At 42.5% G+C, this 22,298-nt stretch overlaps 1 protein-coding gene and 1 non-coding gene across 2 annotated transcripts in view; one reads left to right on the top strand and one right to left on the bottom strand.

Moving 5' to 3' along the window:
• The window catches only part of GARNL3 (GTPase activating Rap/RanGAP domain like 3), a 112,837-nt gene that overhangs the window by 15,959 nt on the left and 74,580 nt on the right, over positions 1-22,298 (top strand). The window contains exon 2 of the mRNA XM_065927129.1: positions 12,714-12,788. Coding sequence (XP_065783201.1) covers positions 12,714-12,788 — 75 coding nt within the window. The remainder of the gene's footprint in view (positions 1-12,713; positions 12,789-22,298) is intronic.
• LOC136165675 (U6 spliceosomal RNA) lies at positions 6,114-6,220 on the bottom strand. The gene has a single exon (XR_010662677.1). It is a non-coding gene; the product is annotated as a U6 spliceosomal RNA (small nuclear RNA).

Raw genomic sequence — 22,298 nt, 5'->3', positions numbered from 1 at the left:
GGATGTGGAGTTTCCTGAGGATGGTGGCCAGAGATGTGGATGATAAGTCTGAGCCCAGATCCAGGACCATGCTGGTTCTTCAGCCAACATTTATCATCCTAGTTGGAGACTCTTCTAACCGATTTGGGTATTCTGGCATGCACCCTGGTGCTCAGCACTCCAGCCGCCCAGCCTCCCAAGTCTTTTCCCCATGCCTTTGCACGGGCAGAATGGGATGAAGGAAAGGGTGGGAGGAAGAGAACATCCCCTCTGACCTCTCCCTGCAGGCAGTGGAAGTGACCGAGAGTCCCCAGGAGAAGGGATCCAGTCAGGGGATGGCTCCTTCCACCCATGTTCAGGCGTTATCTCCCCACCTTTTTTTGATGCAAACATTTTGAATCTCTCTCTTCCATTCTGAGCATTTCTAAGTCAGGTGTGTGTGTGTGTGTGTGTACATGTCTTATTTGCATATGCAAATGGTCTGCTTGTCCAGTATTGGTAGTTTTTAAAATCTGCTTATGTTGGAAATCATTTCTTAAAGGTCCTATACATCTTCTAGAATAAATTGCATTATAGTGGAACTTCCCTGGTGGTCCAGTAGTTAAGACTGCTCTCCCAATGCAGGGGGCCCAGTTCTATGCCTGACCAGGGAGCTAGATCACACATGCCGCAACTAGGAGTTTGCATGCCGATACTGAAAAGATCCCAAGTGCCACAACTAAAACCCGTCACAGCCTAGAAAATAAATAAGTAAATATTTTAAAAATAAATAAATAAATTGCATGATAGCAACGAGACCTTCAGCTCCCCCAGGCAGAGTTATCTCTGCAGCATCTGACCTCCCCCTGTGCCCGGTACTTTCTTCTGTACTCTGGCATTTAACCAGGTTGTGTGTGATTTATCTGTTTACTTGTGTGTGTCTGTCTCTCCCACTAGGCTCTATGCTCCTCTAGGGCACAGATCATGTTGCATTTGTCTTTATAAATTCAGCAGTTAGTACAGGCCTGGAGAAACAGGTTCTCAATAATGCTGGAAGAGCGACAAACATTTAAACAGACTTTCCAAGAGTTTAAATGCTGCACTGAAATGTTTTAATCATACTAGCAGTAATCAGGGCCTTTTGTATTAATCACTACCATACTGTTATTAAAATACATATTGTTATAACGTGATTGAACACGTCCTATGTCCAGACACTATTTTAGTATCATTCCACGTTTTATATTATTGAATTCTCTCCCCAGACCTAGAAGTAGCTACAGTCATTGTCTTCATTTTATTTTATTTTTTGTCCTCACTTTAGAAATAAGGAAAATGAAATTTAGAGAGGAAAAATCAAGTGATTTGCCCAAGGTCACACAGCTAGTAAATGTGGAACTGAATCTGATAAGTTGAGTGCTAAAACCCACACTGGTAACCACTCATTTCAAAGAAAGGAGTTAGGGATGGGAGCTAGAAATCTGAAATCTTATTTTTAAAAATGTAACTTACATAGATGTTAAAAGATATCTCCCTAGATTAAAATACTGTTTCTGTGACTTATATATACCTGAATGTCATGTACCCAATGCGTGATAAGCAGAAATCACAGGGAATCCTAGCACTTCTGTAGATGTGGAAACAGACACCAGTCCAAAGAAACAAATCAATTCAGTGGAGAGGAGAAGAGCCTATGTTTCTGAAAATTTATGTATTTGTATTAATTTAGGAAATATTTTCATCTAATTGCCTCGAATATTAAGCTAATAATACTTTTATTTATAGTAGTTAATGAATACCACTTTATTCTTCCTGTTTTTAATTTTTTATTTTATGTTAATTTGTTGAATCATAGAGACGGTTATAAGTGCTTGGAGATTACTTTTTTCCAGAAATGAAACATCTAAAACACTAAACACTGTTTAGTGTTCAATCAATCAGTTTGGCTGAGATTGGAACAAAGCCTCTACTGCAGATGCTAAATGACATGAATTTCCACCATTTTTAGTGTACTCAACTAACTGAAGGTGATTCAGCCTGAGAAACTAAATCGATCTTGGTCACCCAGAGTTGCATCAAGGTCTAGCATGTCCCACAGTCCTGTCCATTAGAACTTTCCATGACTGTGGAAATTTGTCATTTGCTCTGTCCAGTGTAGCCACCACCTGGGGCTACTGAACACTTGAAATATGGATGGTGCCACAGAGGAACTGAGTGGTTTTTACTTTATCTTAATTGATTTAAAATTAGATCTAAATGGGGCTAGCAGTCCCAGTACTGGCCAGTGCAGGATCTCTAAAGGAATCCCTTGTAGAGCTGGGCAGATCCTAAATGATGATTTGATTTGCTTTTTCCCTTTCCTCTCTCAGGCTCAGTGCTCCCCAGCACTGAGCCTTTGGTGTATGTGGTGTATGACCAGATTAGAGACGTTAGACAAAATAAAGTAAAATAACATAGCTTATCTTTTCTTCTTAACATTACTGATGTTGAATATTTGTTAAGGGACTTAAGTGGTTAAGTTAACTTTGTTAACTTTGTTAACTTAAGTGGTTAAGATGTCACCTTCCAATGCAGGGGGTGAGAGTTCGATCCCTGGTCAGGGAGCTAAGACTCCACGTCCTGTGGCCAAAAAAACCCCATCAACAAACAAACAAACCAAAACAGGAACAGTATTGTAAAAAATTCAAAAAAATTGTCCATTGTTAAAAAATATATATATGTATGTTAATACGTTTCCCTGAACTTGTGCACCAAACAAATAGAAAAGAACTCTGCTATTTGCTTCTTCTCTAGGGAAACTGCATAAGGACAGGACCCTTCCCCTCCTCAAAGACCCTCTGAGCCAGGGTTGCCTCTTTGGGGCAGTGGTCTGACAACCTCTTCAGTTCTACAGTTACTAGTATATTCAGGTTTCTTTCTCTTTTTCAAATAATCTTCATTATGTATATTTTCCTAGAAATTTTCCATTTCACTGAAGTTTTTGGTAGTATTTGCATAGTCTCATATGGTATTCTCTCACATCTTTAAAAAAAATCTCTTTTCTTTTTAGCAATTATATTTTCTTTATTATCACTCCATAATTTGTGTTCTTCTTTGCTTTTTATTTATTTTTTTTTATTTTATTGAAACATAGTTGATGTACATTAGTGTGTTAGTTTCAGGTGTACAGCCAAGTGATTCAGTTATGTGTATTCAGTTCAGTCACTCAGTTATGTCCAACTCTTTGTGACTCCATGGACTGCAGCACGCCAGGCCTCCTTATTCATCACCAGATCCCAGAGTTTACTCAAACTCATGTCCATTGAGTTGGTGATGCCATCCAACCATCTCATCCTCTGTCATCCCCTTCTCCTCCTGCCTTCAATCTTTCCCAGCATCAGGGTCTTTTCCAATGAGTCAGTTCTTCACATCAGGAGGCCAAAATATTGGAGTTTCAGCTTCAGGATCAGTCCTTCCAATGAATATTCAGGACTGATTTCCTTTAGGATTGACTGGTTGGATCTCCTTGCAATCCAAGGGACTCTCAACAGTCTTCTCCAACATCACAATTCGAAGGCATCAGTTCTTCGGCACTCAGCTTTCTTTATAGTCCAACTCTCACATCCATACATGACTACTGGAAAAACCATAGCTTTGACTAGATGGACCTTTGTTGATAAAGTAATGTCTCTGCTTTTTAATATGCTGTCTAGGTTGATCATAGCTTTTCTTCCAAGGAACAAGCATCTTTTAATTTCATGACTGCAATCACCATCTGCAGTAATTTTGGGGCCCCCAAAAATAAAGTCTCTCTCTGTTTCCATTGTTTCCCCATCTATTTGCCATGAAGTGATGGGAACAGATGCCATGATCTTAGTTTTCTGAATGTTAAGTTTTAAGCCAACTTTTTCACTCTTCTCTTTCACTTTCATCAAGAAGTTCTTTAGTTCTTCACTTTCTGCCATAAGGGTGGTATCATCTGCACAACTGAAGTTTTTGATATTTCTCCCGGCAATCTTGATTCCAGCTTGTGATTCATCCAGCCTGGCATTTTGCCTAGTGTACTCTGCATATAAGTTAAATAAGCATGGTGACAATATACAGCCTTGACGTACTCCTTTCCCAATTTGGAGTCAGTCTGTTGTTCCATGTCCAGTTCTAATTGTTGCTTCTTAACCTGCATCAGATTTCTCAGGCGGCAGGTCAGGTGGTCTAGTATTCCCATCTCTTTGAGAATTTTCCAGTTTATTATGATCCACACAGTCAAAGGCTTTGACAAAGTCAGTAAAGCAGTAGATGTTTTTCTAGAACTCTTGCTTCTTCAGTAATCTGACGGATGTTGGCAATTTGATCTCTGGTTCCTCTGCCTTTTCTAAATCCAGCTTGAACATCTGGAAGTTCACAGTTCACATACTATTGAAGCCTGGCTTGGAGAATTTTGAACATTACTTTGCTAGCATGTGAGATGAGTTCAATTGTGCAGTAGTTTGAGCATTCTTTGGTGTTGCCTATCTTTGGGATTGGAGTGAAAAGTGACCTTTTCCAGTCCTGTGGCCACTGCTGAGTTTTCCAGATTTTCTGGCATATTGAATGCAGCACTTTCAGAGCATCACCTTTTAGGATTTGAAATAGCTCAACTGGAATTCCATCACCTCCACTAGCTTTGTAGTGATGCTTCCTAAGGCCCACTTGACTTTGCATTCTAGGATGTCTGACTCTAGGTGACTGATCACACCACCATGGTTATCTGGGTCATGGAGATCTTTTTTGTACAGTTCTTCTGTGTGTTCTTGCCACCTCTTCTTAATATCTTCTGCTGTTAGGTCCATACAATTTCAGTCCTTTATTGTGCTCATCTTTACATGAAATATTCCCTTGATATTTCTAATTTTCTTGAAGAGATCTCTAGTCTTTCTCATTCTGTTGTTTTCATATATTTCTTTGCATTGATCGCTGAGGAAGGCTTTCTTATCTCTCCTTGCTATTCTTTGGAACTCTTCATTTAAATGGGAATATCTTTCCTTTTCTCCTTTGCTTTTACCTTCTCCTTTTTTCTCAGCTATTTGTAAGGCCTCGTCAGACAACCATTTTGCCTTTTTGCATTTCTTTTTCTTGGGGATGGAATTCATCATTGCCTCCTGTACAATGTCACGGACCTCCATCCATAGTTCATCAGGCACTGTGTCTATCAGATCTAATTCCTGAAATCTATGTGTCACTTCCACTGTATAATCATAAGGGATTTGATGTAGGTCATACCTGAATGGTCTAGTAGTTTTCCCTACTTTATTTAATTTGGCAATTTGGCAATAAGGAGTTCATGATCTGAGCCACAGTCAGCTCCCAGTCTTGTTTTTGCTGACTGTATAGAGCTTCTCCATCTTTGGCTGCAAAGAATATAATCAGTCTGATTTCTGTATTGACCATTTGTTGATGTCCATGTGTAGAATCATCTCTTGTGTTGTTGGAAGAGGGTGTTTGCTATGACCAGTGCATTCTCTTGGCAAAACTCTGTTAGTCTTTGACCTGCTTCATTTTGTACTCCAAGGCCAAATTTGCCTGTTACTCCAGGTATCTCTTGACTTCCTACTTTTGCATTCCAGTCCCCTATAACGAAGAGGACATCTTTTTTGGGTGTTAGTTCTAGAAGATCTTGTAGGTCATCATAGAATCGTTCAACTTCAGCTTCTTCAGCATTACTGGTCAGGGCATAGACTTGGATTACTGTGATATTGAAAGGTTTGCCTTGGAAACGAACAGAGATCAGTCTGTCATTTTTGAGATTGTATCCAAGTACTGCATTTTAGACTCTTTTGTTAACTCTGATGGCTACTTCATTTCTTCTAAGGGATTCTTGCCCACAGTAGTAGATATAATGGTCATCTGAGTTAAATGCATGCATTCCAGTCCATTTTAGTCCACTGATTCCTAAAATGTCGGTGTTCACTCTTGCCATCTCCTGTTTGACTGTTTCCTATTTGCCTTGATTCATAGACCTAACATTTTTGTAAATATATATTTACATATATATGTATATATATATTTTCAGATTATTTTCCATTATAGATTATTATAAGATGTTGAATATAGTTCCCTGTGCTGTACAGTAAGTCTTTGTTGTTTCTCTGTTTTATGTACAGTACTGTGTATCTGTTAATCCCAAAGTCTTAATTTATAAAGATATGGGATGCTTCACAAATTTGCATGTCATCCTTACTCAGGGGCCATGCTAATCTTCTCTGTACTGCTCCAATTTTAGTATATGTGCTCCCAAAGTGAGCACTCTTTGCTTTTCAGGATCAGGCTTCCTGGCCATCTCTTGGATGTGTTTATTGATTCTACTGTCTTTCTAAATCTATAATTTCTGCCCTGATCTTTTATTGATTCCTTGCCCCTGTTTTCCCTGCATGTATCTCATTGTTCTTTTTGTATCTTCTAGAAGTTAATGCTTTAGTTCATTGTTTTTATTCTTTCTTATTTAATAATGAAATCATTTAGAAATAAGAATTTTCCTGTAAATACAGCATCTCTCCCATTATCTGTTTTGATAGGTACTGTTCTTATTGTTGATATGTGGATAGTGTCCAATCTTAGTTTTCCTACTTAACCCAAGAGTTTTTTCAGATGTACGTTTTAAAATTCCCTTTTTGTATCCTTTGACACTAATTTCTTATTTAGTGCACTGTACTACAAAATCATCTGTACAGTTTCTGTTGTCGAATTTATTTATGCTTGCTTTCTATCCAGTATTTGGATAGAATACTGGATAGAAGTTTTTATAGCTTTAATAGATGCCCTTAAAAAGTATGTATTTTCTGTGTGTACCTTGATAAATTCTGTATTATGTCTACTAAATCATGCTTATTCATTTTATTGTTTGATTTCTCTGTAATTTCTTACTAGTTTTGCTTTGACCTATCAGAGAAAAATATACTAAATCCCCTATTATAATTATACTTTTAGAAACTCCATCTATTTATAATAGTTTTGTCTTAGAATGAGTGTCTATAATTATTATATTTGGGAGTGAGTAGATCTCTTTACCCATGTACCATTACTTTTAAAATTTGATATTTTTCTCCTAAGTTCTACCTTCTGATTTTATTATTCTCTCACCATTTTCCCCCCAACTTACCATGAATACTTATTATGCCTTTCTTTTTCATGATTTATTGTATTATTGATTTATTGTGTTTATTGTATTGTTTTATTTTGTTACTTCTCACAGCTAATTGGGTTTCGTCTGTGTTCCCAACCCTTGAGTCTTCTTTCCTTTACCTGGAGCGAGTAACCCATTATTTATTGTAGTGTCTGTGCTGTTCTCTCTAATGACCTCTAGGAGGAGTTCCAGTCTCCTTGTTATCCACTTCCTCATTTTACCCCTCTACCTCGTGCCATCCTTCAGGAGTGCAGGTCTGGATTGATCCAATAAAAAACATCTCACCAGTCACAGAACTCCTGGTCGGCAAAGCACTTGCAAAGGTCAGAGCATGCTTGGGAATGTCGTTTTTTGGACCTTTCTCCCAAAGAATAACAAAGAGCCAGCTATATTCCTGTGTGCGGAGACTGACCAGCCCCCTCCTCTCTGCTGGCCTTGGAGGGTGAGACCTCGGACTGCCTGCCCTCCGCTTTGTTTCTAACCCTCTCAGGCTGTTCTGCAGCAAATAAAGGCATTCTCTGGTTGTGGTCTACCTCACTAGTAGGGGACCTTACCAGAGAGTAGTTGGTCTAAGGAATGATTTAGTTAGTCTTGGGTTGTCTACCCAAAGACCATCTGAATAACACCTGGGTCCATTATTCCTTGCATTTTCCTCCCAGGTATGTTCTCTGTGCTTTTGCTAATCATTTTTCTCTGTTTATCTCAAACCGATATTCTAATTTACTTTTGGGGGGGATTTTCTTCTCGGTATCTAATTTTGAATTCATTGTGGTTCCTGTGAGATGTGGTTTCCATTTCCAAAGTCAGAAACTGTGCTTTACATCTGAAAGCTGATCACAGATCATTTCACATTCATAGATCAAGTATCCTTCCAAATTATTACAATTAGCAATGGCCTCAAATTTCCTTTGGTTTTTGTAGCAAATATATTTTCTAGAACATGTGCTCATATACCTCAGATCAGTTTCCACATTTTAAATTATGGACTTGTCATAGGTTTAATTATTTTTTTCTTTGTTGTTCCTTGCTGGTTTAGAATGTCAAAATGCAGTTAAAAACAAGCGCATTTCTCTGTCACATCCAGCCATTTTAAGCTGTCAGATGCCTCTGCCCCACATAGTCAGGCTTGGAATGAACCCTCTGTCTTCAGTGTGGGCTTGGAGGTCTCTCTGGTTTCACCAATGAGGTCTAACCATGGAGAGGGAAAGAGCACATGGCAGGGAGCAGCCCCTCTCTAAAGGGCCGGGATTCCTGCATGCCTCTGAGACTTTGACCCTCCTACAAGTGGGGCGATGAAATCAAATGGCCACCTTGAGGGAAGTGTAGTCTAGCTGTGTGTCTTGCTATGATTCCATTACTGTGGAAGATGGTAAGAATGGATTTTGTTGGTAGCCAGAACCCAGCACCTCGTGGAGAGACTCGGGGAAGTCTTCTTGGTTGTGCAGTACTGGACATTTAGATGAGTTCTGGTAGACGTTGTGTCATTGCCAAGTCCAATCTCCTTCCAACAAATGGAAGAGTTTATAGATTTTTAAGTTTTAATTGGCCGGATCAGAGGCTCATGAGGAATAATAGAAGGATAACTACTGAGGAAAACAGCTTCTCTGTCATATTAAAAGGATTTTTTTCCCCCGCAGTTTATTTTTTTCAACCTCTCATTCGCTGGAGCGCTGTTCCCTTTCATGTCAGCTGCTGAACCAGTCCCCATCCGCACCAGCCTCCACGGCACCCTCGGCTTTTTTTACCCAGCTGCCCAAGCCCACTGTGAGGTGGGGAGTGGGTGGCAGGCAGGGGAGCTCTGGGGCTGCTATTCCATGTGCCAGCAAGAGTCACTTCCCCAGTGGGACTGGAAGGTCGCCTTCCCACCTGCTGCCCAAACACCCGCCCACACAGCAGATAGGCTTGGCAGTGTGAGCCTAGCAGTGTCAGTCTGACCTGCCGAGTTGGACAGTTACTACTCAGGCTGCCTTTCCCTTGCACCACGGTGATTTGGTCTGTCCTTCACCTTGATCTTTCTTTCAGGACAGACCGGGTAGAATCTCTGAAATCGCTTATGTGAGTAATGGACTTTCTTTGGTCTCTAGGACTGGAGGCCATCCTGCACCCAGTCTTCTAGCCCTGTGGTCATTTCCGTAGGATTTGGCACTCATCTCTTGATGGATTTCCTGTGTAATAAATATTTAGTTTCAGTACTATGTCAGGCAATGAGCATAGCTCTGGGGATACAGTGGTGAGAAAACAGTCTTCCTGAGTTTCTCAGAGGGAGTGAGGAGAGACAGGCATGAATCTGGTAGTGGCACAAAAGAACATCAACCAGGACCCTGAGCACCTCTCTGAGCCTTGCTGGGGGCCTTTTCGCAGGCATTGAAGACAGGGAAGGGGTCTGAGAAGTGGGGACTGTGGTGGAATTGAATGATGAGGCATTCACGAGGGAAAGGTGGGAGAGGACCTTCTAAGTAAGGGGTTCCCATACATGTTCATCCTCTGGTGGGAATGAAGGGGCTGCCAGGATGGAGCTGGGATCACGAGGCAATTGGATTTGTAGATGCCAAAATCCCTGCTCTTTGGTGTGAAGCGTGGTTTGGAGAAAAGCGATGGTAGGGGGTATTCAGGCCAGTTAGGAGGTGGTTGCAGTCACCCAGGGGAGAGATGACAACAAGCTTATGGAGATGGTTGGTGGTAGGGAGAGTGATGTTAGATGGAGGCGGAAGTTCAGGGTCTTCGAGAATTTGTGATGATTGTTCAGAGGGAGCTGAATTCTTTCTAACCATCAAATCATTAAATATTTCCTCCCTTTCTTCTTCTTGAACCTTTCAATCAAGATGAGTAAGAAGCTTCTTGTTCTAATCTCAGCCAAGGAAAAGGTCATCATAGCCTGTGCCTGGCAGTGTCTGGAATATAGTCCACCACTCTTTACATTTATTATGCAAATGAATGAGTGAATCAGTGATTGACCACCAGCCCTTCTCCCAAGCTTCTGAGTCCCTGATGAGAATTGCTGCTAGAGTGAGGAGTATGTCTACCAACCTCTAAGGCAAGGATGTGTGCGTCACCCTCTCTCTTTATACACCAATGGCAGACATTAGTAATTAATTGTGGCTCTCTTCTCTTGCCAAGGCTTCCCTTGTGGCTCAGCTGGTAAAGAATCTGCACACAGTGCAGGAGACCTGGGTTCGAGAAGATCCCCTGGAGAAGGGAAAGGCTACCCACTCCAGTATTCTGGCCTGGAGAATTCCATGGACTGTATAGTCCATGGGGTCTCAAAGAGTCGGACACAACTGAGCGACTTTCACTTTCTCCTGCCAAATCCAGATGTGACCTCTGAATGTACAGAAAGCTGTTAAGCTCACTTCCTGTTTATTACAGCAGCCAAGGGGACAGACACATGAGACAGAGCCTGGAGAGTTCCAAATCCTGGCCTTCCAGCTGTCCTCTCCCATGGTGTCATGGTCAGCATCCTTGCCTCCTGGCAACCGTGTGTGATGTACACGTGGAGTGGTGACAACCAGGGAAGCCCATCTCAGTCTTGGTGTCTAGAGGTAGATCTGATACCAAGAGACCCAAAGCCCCCACCATACTCTCCCGTGTGGCTCAATAGTTGCCAGGGAAAGAGACACTCATGTCGGACATCCCCAGGGCTTAGAGATCACCTGCCAGGAGCCGAGAATAAAGGTCAGAACAAAGGTATCGCTCTCTTTTATTAAAAAAAAAAGTATTTATTTATCTGGCTATGTTGGGTCTTAGCTGCAGTACATGGGATCTTCATTGCAGCATGCGGAATCTTTCATCGTGGCACATGCGCTTCTCTGTCTAGTTTTGGTCCTTGGATTCCTGGGTGTGCAGATCTGTAGTTTGCAGCACCTAGGCTTAGTTGCCCCTCGGCACATGAGATCTTAGTTCCCCAAGCAGGGATCGGACCAGAGTCTTCTGCATTGGAAGGTGAATTCTTAACCACCGGACCACCAGGGAAACCCCCAGACCTCTCTCTGGGCAAATTAAATTCTTTACTACAAAGCCTCTATTGCCCATTTTCAGTTTATCAACAGTGTAATGATCAGATGACATCAAAGCTAAACATATATATAAACCTTCTTCGTGTTTGTTTTTAAAGTTATTTTGCAGGATATAGGTTAGGTATAAAAACTGCACCTTATTATGGACATTCCATGGAGGATGGTTAAGTAGGGTAGAGGTCAGAACAGGCTTCTGAAATCTGACTGCCTGTGTTCACATTGCCTGCCTACCACAGACTAAATGTAATCTTGCATAATTATTTTAACCTTCCTCTGCCTCAGCTTCCTCACTCATAAATGAGACTAATGACAGAATCTACTTTGTATTGTTTTATGACTTAAATATTAAGGCCAGAGGAATATATGGTACATAGAAGCTCTCAGTAAATATTATATTCTATTATTTTTGTATTTATCATGGGAAAAGTTTACCAGTCATTTTCAAACAGGTTTCCTTGAAAATAAGTGAAATTTTTCCTCGTATTTTCACACCTTCATGTCTCTTAAACACAAGTTAGAACATGAGATAATCATTCTTAAGAAACCTTGTATCTTTTCACTGAGTGAGTCTTGCATTAGAGTGGTGAGAAGTGCCCCACTGGGCAAGCATGTTCTAATGGGTCTGGGATATGGAAATCATTAGAAGATCTTTGCTGCAAATTTGTGGGCAGATTTAAAAAGTTGAAAAAAAGACATGTCATTCTCCCAAGTTGCTACTGAGAAATTCAGACAATTTAGGAGAAAGTAAGTTAAATCTTGAGTCAGTGATTTGAGGACTGATGCCCAAGGCCTGATTTCCTCTTAACTTGTGGGTTTCCCCAATGACTCGGTGGTAAAGAATCTGCCTGCAACGCAGGAGACACAGGAGATGCAGGTTTTAGCCTTGGTTGGGGAAAATCCCCTGGAGGAGGGCATGGCAACCCACTCCAGTATTCTTGCCTAAAGAAAATCCCATGGACTGAGGAGTCTGGCGGGATACAGTCCACTGGGGTCGCAAAGAGTCGGACAGGACTGAAGCGACCGAACACAAGCATGTCTCTTTCTGGCTTTGAGCTCCTTGAATGAAGACTATTTGCAAGAATCACATTGCTGGAGCTAAAATACAGTCTGCCTGCCTTGGAAAGGGCTAATTGGCCTTTTGGAAACTGAAATTGAATGAAGCACAAGAGCTGTCTGTGATGTTGGAGCCTTGAGTTTCTGCCAGCGATTCATTGTTTTTTAGGCTTTCCTGTGAAGGCAGATGAACTTGAGACTTGGCTTTCGGTTTTGCCATCTGTGAGCTGCACTTGTCCGCCTGTGACGCTTATTAAGGTTGATTTTCAGGGAGCGTCCCTTCAGTGCTTTTCCGTGTTGGAATATGTTCAAATTTAGATTTGATGCTCTTACTGTCCACTCTCGTGGGCTAGGTATTCCCCACTGTTCATCTTCCTAAAGACTGTTGGGGCCACCTGTATGAGAACATGACTGACAGCTTCCAAGAGACCATCAGTTTCCAGGTTGGGCCCTCCACCTCTTGCTGGATCTGATTTACTTCTAGGCAGATACAGACAGATGGAAGGGGCGTTGCAAACAGCTCCCTAACTGAGTCCTCTTTTGTTCCTCAGCTTATTTCCAGCGATGCTGATGGAGCCATACAAAGGGCTGGAAGGTTTCGAGTGGAAAACGGCTCTTCAGATGAGGTAAGGAGGTCTGTACATCACCAAGCACCTGAGATACAGCCGTGAGCAGCCTGTGATCCTCATTTCCGCAGAAGACCTGCCTGAAGGGAGCCCGGGAAGGGTCAGTAGGTCTCTTCAGAGCTTTGCTGGAAGGGAAAGTACCATCATTCTTTACATGGAAGGTGCTATTAACAGGGTGAGGGTACCCTTTGAAAGATCTGTAATAAATCCAGGGAGACAGGAAGATGGTCTGCCAGAATGGGGCCAAAGGCAAATTCACATCGTCTTTGTGAATGGTCCCCAGAACCCCAGCTCTTCCCCTTTCCTGGACTGGTCAGCTTGGCACTACCATGTGAGCAATGTCGAGGTCCAGAAGAGAGAGGCAGAAATGACTGATTATGAAATGTCATCTTTATTCAGAGAGGACAGCAGGAAAGGAGACTGCCCCTGTCTGCCACCGCCTGGGCCCTAGCCCTCCTCCTGGGCTCTGCTGGCCATCCGTGCCGTAGGCCACAGGGCCTTGCCTCACTGGCCTTTCTCTGTTAAAACTCCCATCGCCGAACTCCCCTAGTGGTCCAGTAAAGAATCCACCTGCCAGTGCTGGAGACCTGGGTTCCATCCCGGGCCTGGGAAGATCCCACATGCCTAGGAGCAGCTAAGACCGTGTGCCACAACTGCTTGAGGCCGCCTGTGCTCCACAACAAGAGAAGCCACTTCAGTGAGAAGCCTGTGCACAGTCATGAAGAGTGGCCCTTGCTTGCCGCAACTAGAGAAAGCCTGCATTCAGCAACAAAGACCCAACACAGCCATAAATAAACAAATCTTCCACTGCCTGCTCCATCCCTAAGTGCCTACCCTAAGAACTGCAGAGTGCTAAGCCCCCCAGCTTTCTCTTCTTTGCTGCCTCTCTGAGAGGTAGCCCACTGCAGTGCTTCAGCAGCCCCAGCTTTGGCATCAGGCAGGCCTGGGTTCACATGCCAGCTCCCCCATCTCCTACTTGTGTGACCCTAGGCAAGTAACCAGCCTTTCTGAAGCCCAGATTCTTCATCTGGGAGAAGGAAACAGTCTTGGGATTGTTGAGAGGATTCCGCGAGCTGAGCTTGTAAAGCCATTAGCACTCTGCCCAGCATACAGTGAGAGTTCAGTGAGTGAGAGCTGCAATAGTAATCATGGTTGTTGTTGATCCCACAAACAGTGCTGGGTGGCCAGCCTTGCCCTCCTGACTGCCTCCTTAATCATGTTCTTGGTGATGGGCTATGAATTTAACTTGAAAGTCACAGCATTCAGGAAGTTCTTGCTCATCTTCAACTCTGCCTTATCTTAGCAAAGCCCTTCACCCAGACGTGGTACCTTGCCTTTGCTGGGAGGCAGAAGGGGTAGTCCCCACTTGGACTGACCCCGAGTAGCTGCCCACATACTTCTTGTCCAGAATGATGTCAGTTGACCTGCAGAGAAGAAAGAACTCCCAGGGAAATTTGCTTCTGAAGCTGGAAAACATCCTTCCCCCGGTGGTCCTGCTCATGAGACAAGACAGTCCTATCTTCACAGAGTCAAGCTACCAAGGGTGTCCCAGGAGCTAAGTCAGGAGAAGAAGCATCAAGTGCTCTTTATCCAGTGCTCAGAAATCTAGCAGCCACCACACTGAGTATCTACTTGGAGAACTTAAGTCCCAGACACCCCGGAGGTCGCTATACCACAGCACATCTTTCTGCTTCCAGCATTTTACAGAACTGCAGCCCAGCCTGAAATGAACAACCCAGGGGCCCCTGCCAAGACCAGTGTCTAGAGGAAATTCATACCTCCCCAGAAAGACCTAAATGGAGCCTTCGTGTGAGCCTAAGATCGCCACATACTTTAGTTATCAATCACTCCTCACCTGCCCCTGTCTCTTGGCCATGCCTCACACCAGAGGACAAGGTCAGGGACTGGAACTCATTTATGGTGGACCATGGGCAGCAGTAGTTCTAGAGTCAGGCTGCTGGGTTCAAATCCTGCCCCATAATCCACCAGTAGTGCAGCCTTGGGTGGTTCACTTAACATCCTTGAAACCATTTGGTGGAGTTACTGATTTAATAAATCCTTGTCGTCTGTTTTGTTTAAAACACAGTCCTGTCTCGGATTGCCTCTGTGGGAAATATGATACCAAGGCTCAGCTATTGTCTTTTGTTTCCACCAAAGCATGAGCACGAGTGCTCTGTTGGAGCCCCTTGGCTGGTTTTATATGACCACAAGCCAGCCTTCCTGTAATTTGCACCTCCATCTTGTATCACCTGAGTAATTTAAAAAGTCTCAAGCTGGTCTTCAGTTAAAAGTGCTGGACAGTGCTAGCACCCTGCCTGATAAAATATCATGGAGAAACCTGAGACTCAGAGGGAAACAAACCTGCAGACTCTGAGTTTGTTAAAGCAGTTAGTGCTTTAAAAGGCTCAATACAGCTGTCTGAAGTTTTTCAAACCGGTGAACAAATTAAAAAGCAATTTCACTATTGAGTCATTTTTCCTCTTATTATTACAATTTAAGAGTTCTCGATACAGCATGGGTAATAGGCCTTTATCAGATATATGATTTGCCAAAATTTCCTCTCATTCTGTAGGTTATCTTTTCACTTTCTTGATTGTATCCTTTGAAACATAAAAGTGCCTTAATTTGATAACATCTAGTTCATCTATTTTTTGTATTGTTGCTTGTGCTTTTCGTGTTGTATCTAAGAAACCATTGCCTATTCTAAGGTTTTCTTTGTCACTTTTGTAGTTTGCTCTTCCCTTCAGTTAATGTCAAATTTGTTTTTTATTTTTTTAAACATAGTATAATGGTTTTATCATCTATGGCTGATAATTCCCATATGTGAGGTTTTTTGGTAACCCTCTGTCTGTTAGATTTTTCTCCTGGCATACACCTGGCTCATGGTGTACTATTTTTCTTTGTGCTTGGCTGCCTGATTGTGTGGTGTTTGTTCTTGAAGATGACTTTTTAGGAATAATGGAAGGCATAGGATGAGTTACCCCTTGCTAGAGCGTGTGATACTGCAATTTACTAATAAGAAGTATATCATTTGGTCCTTGAACTTCTTCCTTGCACAGAGCTCCTAAAACCCTTGGGATTTTCTAGTGAGAGTGATCATGATGTCTTTGGGAAAGCCCCTAAGTTTTCTAAAGATGGGGTCTGGTCACTAGAGGAACCAGCCACGTGATTAGAGGGTTAGAACTTCCAGTCCAACCCCAACCTTCTGGGAGGGGAGAGGGGCTGGAGATTGAGTTGAATCACCAATGACTAATAATTTAATCAATTGTGCCTATGTGACACAGCCTCCATAAAACCCCAAAAGGACAGGGTTTGGAGAGCTTGTGGATGCATGAACACGTGGAGATTCCAGAAGAGCTGCACGCTCAGAGAGTGTGGACACTCCACACCTGCCCCACATCCACATACCTTGTCCTGTGCATCTCTTCCATCTGGCGGCTCCTGAGTTATGTTCTTTTATAATAAACCCCAATCTAGGTAGTAAAGTGTTTCTCTGAGGTCTGTGCTCTAGCAAATTAATCAAACCCAAGGGGAGAGTCATCAGAACCTTAAACCTACAGCCAGTTAATCAGAAGCCCAGATGACAACCAGGATCTGCAATTTGCATCTGAAGTTGCAGATAACAGAAGCAGTCTTGTGGGACTGATCCCTTAACCTGCGGGATCCGACTCTATCTCTAGGCAGACAGTGTCAGAATTGAATTGAATTACAACTGGTAAAGAATCTGCCTGCAATGCAGGAGACCTGGGTTCAATCCCTGGGTTGAGAAGATCCCCTGGAGAAGGGAAAGGCTACCCACTCAAGTATTCTGGCCTGGAGAATTCCATGGACTGTACAGTCCAGGGGTTCGCAAAGAATTGGACATGACTGAGCAACTTTCACTTTCACTAAGCACCCAGGCCATGTGGGGAAAAACCACATATTAGAATCGCTCTCAGAATCAGAGGAAGGATTTGCTTTTGCTTTTGCCAGACACCTTGAAACTAAATTCCCAGCTCAAGACTTTTAAGCCACCCAAGTAATATAGGATGGAGCTGCAGGTTTACATGAAGGTTGGCTTGTGGTCTCAGCACCTCAGAGACACTACACTCAGCACGGTGGCAGCCTTCCTTGAAGTCTTTGGGAAAGAAGTGGTCCTTTCTGGTTCATTTTTTTTTTTTTTAATGGTTCTTTTTTAAAAATATGTATTTGCTTATTTGGCTGTGTCCTCTAAGATTTGCTCTCCACTGCTGTCGACTCCATCACAGACTCTCGGCAGATCAGCACAGACCGTGGACCATACCTTCTAGCTCCAGAGTTCATCTAGGTCCATCCCCCACCCAAGGCATGAATCCCTGAGACCACTTTGCGAACAGTCACCTCATCTGTCCCTGCCTGAATATATACCATCTCCAGGAATGGAAACTTGATCTCTCCTTGATAGGTTTTTGTTCTCTCTGGATGCCAACCAGTTCCGACACCAACTGAGTTGAGTCTCCTACAGCTCAGTTCAGTTCAGTACAGTTCAGTTCAGCTAGCATCAGACTCCATGGGTTTCAGGCTCAGTTCCACTGGCTGCCCTCACTTCAGACACTGGTGTCAAGTATTGGGTCCCTACACATCCATCTGACTTAGGTTCCCATAACCCCCGTCCTCATGTTCAGTAATTCACTGACGTGACTCTCGGAACTCAGGAAAGCACTTTACTTACCATACCCATTCACTAGAAAGGATACAACTCGGGAACAGCCAAACAGGAGAGATTCAGAGGGCAGGGGATGGCGGGTGGGGCACAGAACTCCTATCCCTCTTTGGGTCCACCATCGTCCCAGCACCTTGATGTCATCACCAGCCCGGAAACTCACGTAGGTGTGGTTGATTAAATCATTGGCCGTTGTTGATTAACTTAATCTCCAGCCCCTCTCCCCTCCCCAAATGTTGCAGGGTAGGGCTGAAAGTTCCAAGTTTCTCATCAAGCTTGGTCTTCCGAGCTGCCAGCCCCATCCTGAAGCTAGCTGGGGGCCCACCAAGAGTTGCCTCATTTGGACAAAAGATGCCCCTGTCACCTTTATTACTCAGGAAGTTCCAAGGACTTTAGGAGCTCTGTGCAAGGAACCAAAGACCAAATATATATATCCCATCGTACCACAACTCTAAAGTTCATTCCATTTTTTGGCGTCTCCCATTGCTAGAAAGTTCTTTCTATTGAACAGCATCCATCCGTCTGTATTTTCCACTCAGAGTTTCTATTTATGGTTCTGGAGCCTGTAGTGTAAGACTGAGCCTTCTTCCACATGACAGGCTTTCCAGCATTCCAGGACATCTGCTGTTTTTCTCCTAAGACATGGACTCAGTTCCACTTATCATCACCCTTGACACTGCTTCTTGACACATGTGAAGGTTATGTTAATGGATCTTTTAAGTGGAAGTGCTCAGGAATGAACAGCTAGCTCCGGGCTCGCCCCACACCACCACGGAGGCCGACTCCTCCTCTTCCTTGCTATGCACACGGTCCTCTTTTCACGACGCCTGAGGACTCGTTAGGCACCTACAGTATACTACCCCCACCCACACCCCTACCCCAGTCTTTTCCATGTGTGCTGTTATTTCTCTGTGAGGCAACTTCATGGTGCAGTGGAGATGTATTGTAGTCAAACAAACCTGGGTTCAGACCTCAGCTCCACCACTTATCAGATAAGGATTCAAGGTTGCTGAGCCTCCATCTCCTACTGGATAAAAAAAAAAAAAAGAGAGAATTGCTACTTTATAGCACCTGGCCTTCTCCACCATGTACTTGTGCAATTTGTGTAGGATTTTACAGTTGTCCAGGCTGGATTTAATCTTATTCATGTGTCCCATAATTGCTAATTGTCAAGTTTTTTTTTTGACATCTTGATCTGTCATCTGTTAGCCAATAGGCTAACCGCCCCCCCCCCCCCGAGAATCTTATATTGCCTTCAGATGTGCTTATCCTGCCATCTGCGTACTCATTCAGGTTATTAATTAAAATGAGTTTGACCCTCGGGTAGGTCACTGGAGACCTCCCTTACAGCTCACTTGTGTGTAGCAATTAGTATATGATGAAGCAGGGGAACAGTCCTTCAGCTTTTTACAGATATCTTCCTTAGCACGGGGATGGTTCTCTTACACACTGCTGTTGTTTTAGTCGCTAAGTTGTGTCAGACTCTTTTAGGACCCCGTGGATTGTAGCTTACCAGGCTCCTCTGTTCATGAGATTACACACTGTTGGGGGACATGTAAATGAATATAATCCTTTGGGAAGGCAATTAGTAATTATTAAAGACACATATACTGAAACTTCCCTGGTGGTCCAGTGATTAAAATTCTGCACTGCCAATGCAGTGGGTGTGAATTTGATCCCTAGTTGGGGAATTGGGATCCCACATGCCACGCAGCATGGCCAAAATATAAAAGAAAAAAAATAAGAAAAAATTCATATGCCATTTGGTCAGAAGTTCTACTGCTAGGATGTGCATTGAAGCATTGTTTTAAAATAGGAGAAAAAAAAAATAACCAGGAAACAACCTGAGTTTCCATCAGTAGTGGAATGATTTTGAAAATCATGATACATTTATACAATGGAATGCTTAGTAGCTGTTAGAATAAGGTAGCGGTAAATGTAATACCGTAGGAAAATGTTTACCATACAGCACTAGACTTAAAAGCAAGCTCCAGAATGGTTCATTTGATATCATCCCATTTCCTTAAAAACAAACAAAAAAGATAAACATGCTTGCCAATATGCAAGAAAATTTCCAAAGGAACATCTTAGAATTTAATAGTAATTGCTTCTAGAGTAGAAATGGGAGGTCAGGGAAGAAGTTAGAGGACCTTAACTTTCTACTTTAGGCCCTTTTATGTTTACATAGTTTTTACATCTATATTCAATTAAAGTGTTTAATTTTTTAAAAAAGCTATGTAGTCGTTTAAAAGAACAAGGTAGACTGTAGGTACTGACAGGAATTTTCTAAGATTTTTTTCTTAGTGAAAAACGTTTCAGTGTAGTATCTACAATACTGTCTCATTTATGAAAGCAGATTATGTGTGTCCGTGTACATAAGTATGTATGTGAATGTGTGCACATATGTATAAACACATTTTTGTAAATGCATAAAAGGACCTGAGACTATCCGAACCAATCTGATTACACAGTTATTATATGGAAAGAAAATAGATTAGGACATGGGGGGTGGGAGAGAGAAATGATTTTAATTTCATGTGATTTCACTTTCTTCAACCAGCTTATATTTATATTTGCAAGTCGACATTTTTTAGTTTATTATTTTAAAGATCCATCTTTTATTGCCAGTGTTCTTTTGCAATTTAGCCTAGAAAGTGAGGGAAAATCAGCTTTAAAACATTTGCTCATTAATTAAACTCACTCTAGAAAGGACTCTGAAAAATGACAGGCATCATATGAAACTATGGCTCTTATTTGTAGTTGGAGTGCTTGTGTTATGTGGACTCCCTCAGTTCAGTTCAGCCGCTCGGTCGTGTCTGACTCTTTGCAGCCCCATGAAATGCAGCATGCCAGGCCTCCCTGTCCATCACCGACTCCCCAAGTCCACCCAAACCCATGTCCATTGAGTCGGTGATGCCATCCAACCATCTCATCCTCTGTCATCCCCTTCTCCTCCTGCCTTCAATCTTTCCAACATCAGGGTCTTTTCCAATGAGTCAGCTCTTTGCATCAGGCGGCCAAAGTATTGAGGTTTCACCTTCAACATCAGTCCGTCCAATGAAAATCCAGGACTGATGATCTCCTTTAGGACGGACTGGTTGGATCTCCTTGTAGTCCAAGGGACTCTTAAGAGTCTTCTCCTACACCACAGTTCAAAAGCATCAATTCTTCGGCACTGAGCTTTCTTTATAGTCCAACTCTCACATCCATACATGACCACTGGAAAAAACATAGCCTTGACTAGACAGACCTTTGTTGCCAAAGTAATGTCTCTGCTTTTTAATATGCTGTCTAGGTTGGTCATAACTTTCCTTCCAAGGAAAAAGTGACTTTTAATTTCATGGCTGCAATCACCATCTGCAGTGATTTTGGAGCCCAGAAAGTAAAGTCAGCCACTGTTTCCCCATCTATTTGCTATGAAGTGATGGGACCAGATGCCATGATCTTAGTTTTCTGAATGTTGAGCTTTAAACCAACTTTTTCACACTCTCCTCTTTCACTTTCATCAAGAGGCTCTTTAGTTCTTCACTTTCTGCCATAAGGGTGGTGTCCTCTGCATATCTGAGGTTATTGATATTTCTCCCGGCAATCTTGATTCCAGCTTGTGCTTCTTCCAGCCCAGTGTTTCTCATGATGTACTTCATATAAGTTAAATAAGCAGGGTGACAATAGACAGCCTTGACGTACTCCTTTTCCTTTTGGAACCAGTCTGTTGTTCCATGTCCAGTTCTAACTGTTGCTTCCTGATCTGCATACAGGTTTCTCAAGAGGCACGTCAGGTGGTCTGGTATTCCCATCTCTTTCAGAATTTTCCACAGTTTATTGTGAGTCACACAGTCAAAGGCTTTGGCATAATCAATAAAGCAAAAATAGATGTTTTTCTGGAACTCTCTTGCTTTTTTGATGATCCAATGGATGTTGGCAATTTGATCTCTGGTTCCTCTGCCTTTTCTAAATCCAGCTTGAACATCTGGAAGTTCACGGTTCACGTATTGCTGAAGCTTGGCTTGAAGAATTTTGAGCATTACTTTACTAGCGTGTGAGATGAGTGCAACTGTGCTGTAGTTTGAGCATTCTTTGGCATTGCCTTTCTTTGGGATTGGAATGAAAACTGACCTTTTCCAGTCCTGTGGCCATTGCTGAGTTTTCCAGATTTTCTGGCGTATTGAGTGCAGCACGTTCACAGCATCATCTTTCAGGATATGAAATACCTCAACTGGAATTCCATCACCTCCACTAGCTTTGTTTGTAGTGATACTTCCTAAGGCCCCACTTGACTTCACATTCCAGGATGTCTGGCTCTAGGTGAGTGATCACACCATCGTGATTATCTGGGTTATGAAGATCTTTTTTGTACAGTTCTCCTGTGTATTCTTGCCACCTCTTCTTAATATCTTTTGCTTCTGTTAGGTCCCTGCCATTTCTGTCCTTTAGTGTCTTCATCTTTGCATGAAATATTCCCCTGATATCTCTAATTTTTTTGATGAGATCTCTAGTCTTTCCCATTCTATTGTTTTTGTCTATTTGCATTGATCACTGAGGAAGGCTCTCATATCTCTGCTTGCTATTCTTTGGAACTCTGCATTCAAATGGGAATATCTTTCCTTTTCTCCTTTGCTTTTCTCTTCCCTTCTTTTCACAGCTATTTGTAAGTCCTCCTCAGCCAGTCATTTTGCTTTTTTGCACTTCTTTTTCTTGGGGATGGCCTTGATTTCTGTCTCCTGTATAATGTCACGAACCTCCATCCATAGTTCATCAGGCACTCTGTCTATCAAATCTAGTCCCTTAAATCTATTTCTCACTTCCACTGTATAGTCATAAGAGATTTG

Source organism: Muntiacus reevesi, chromosome 3 (assembly GCF_963930625.1).
Source record: "Muntiacus reevesi chromosome 3, mMunRee1.1, whole genome shotgun sequence".
NCBI classification, from domain to species: Eukaryota; Metazoa; Chordata; class Mammalia; order Artiodactyla; family Cervidae; genus Muntiacus; species Muntiacus reevesi.
The sequence above is the reverse complement of the archived record's forward strand: the minus strand, read 5'-3'. Positions and strand labels throughout refer to the sequence as shown.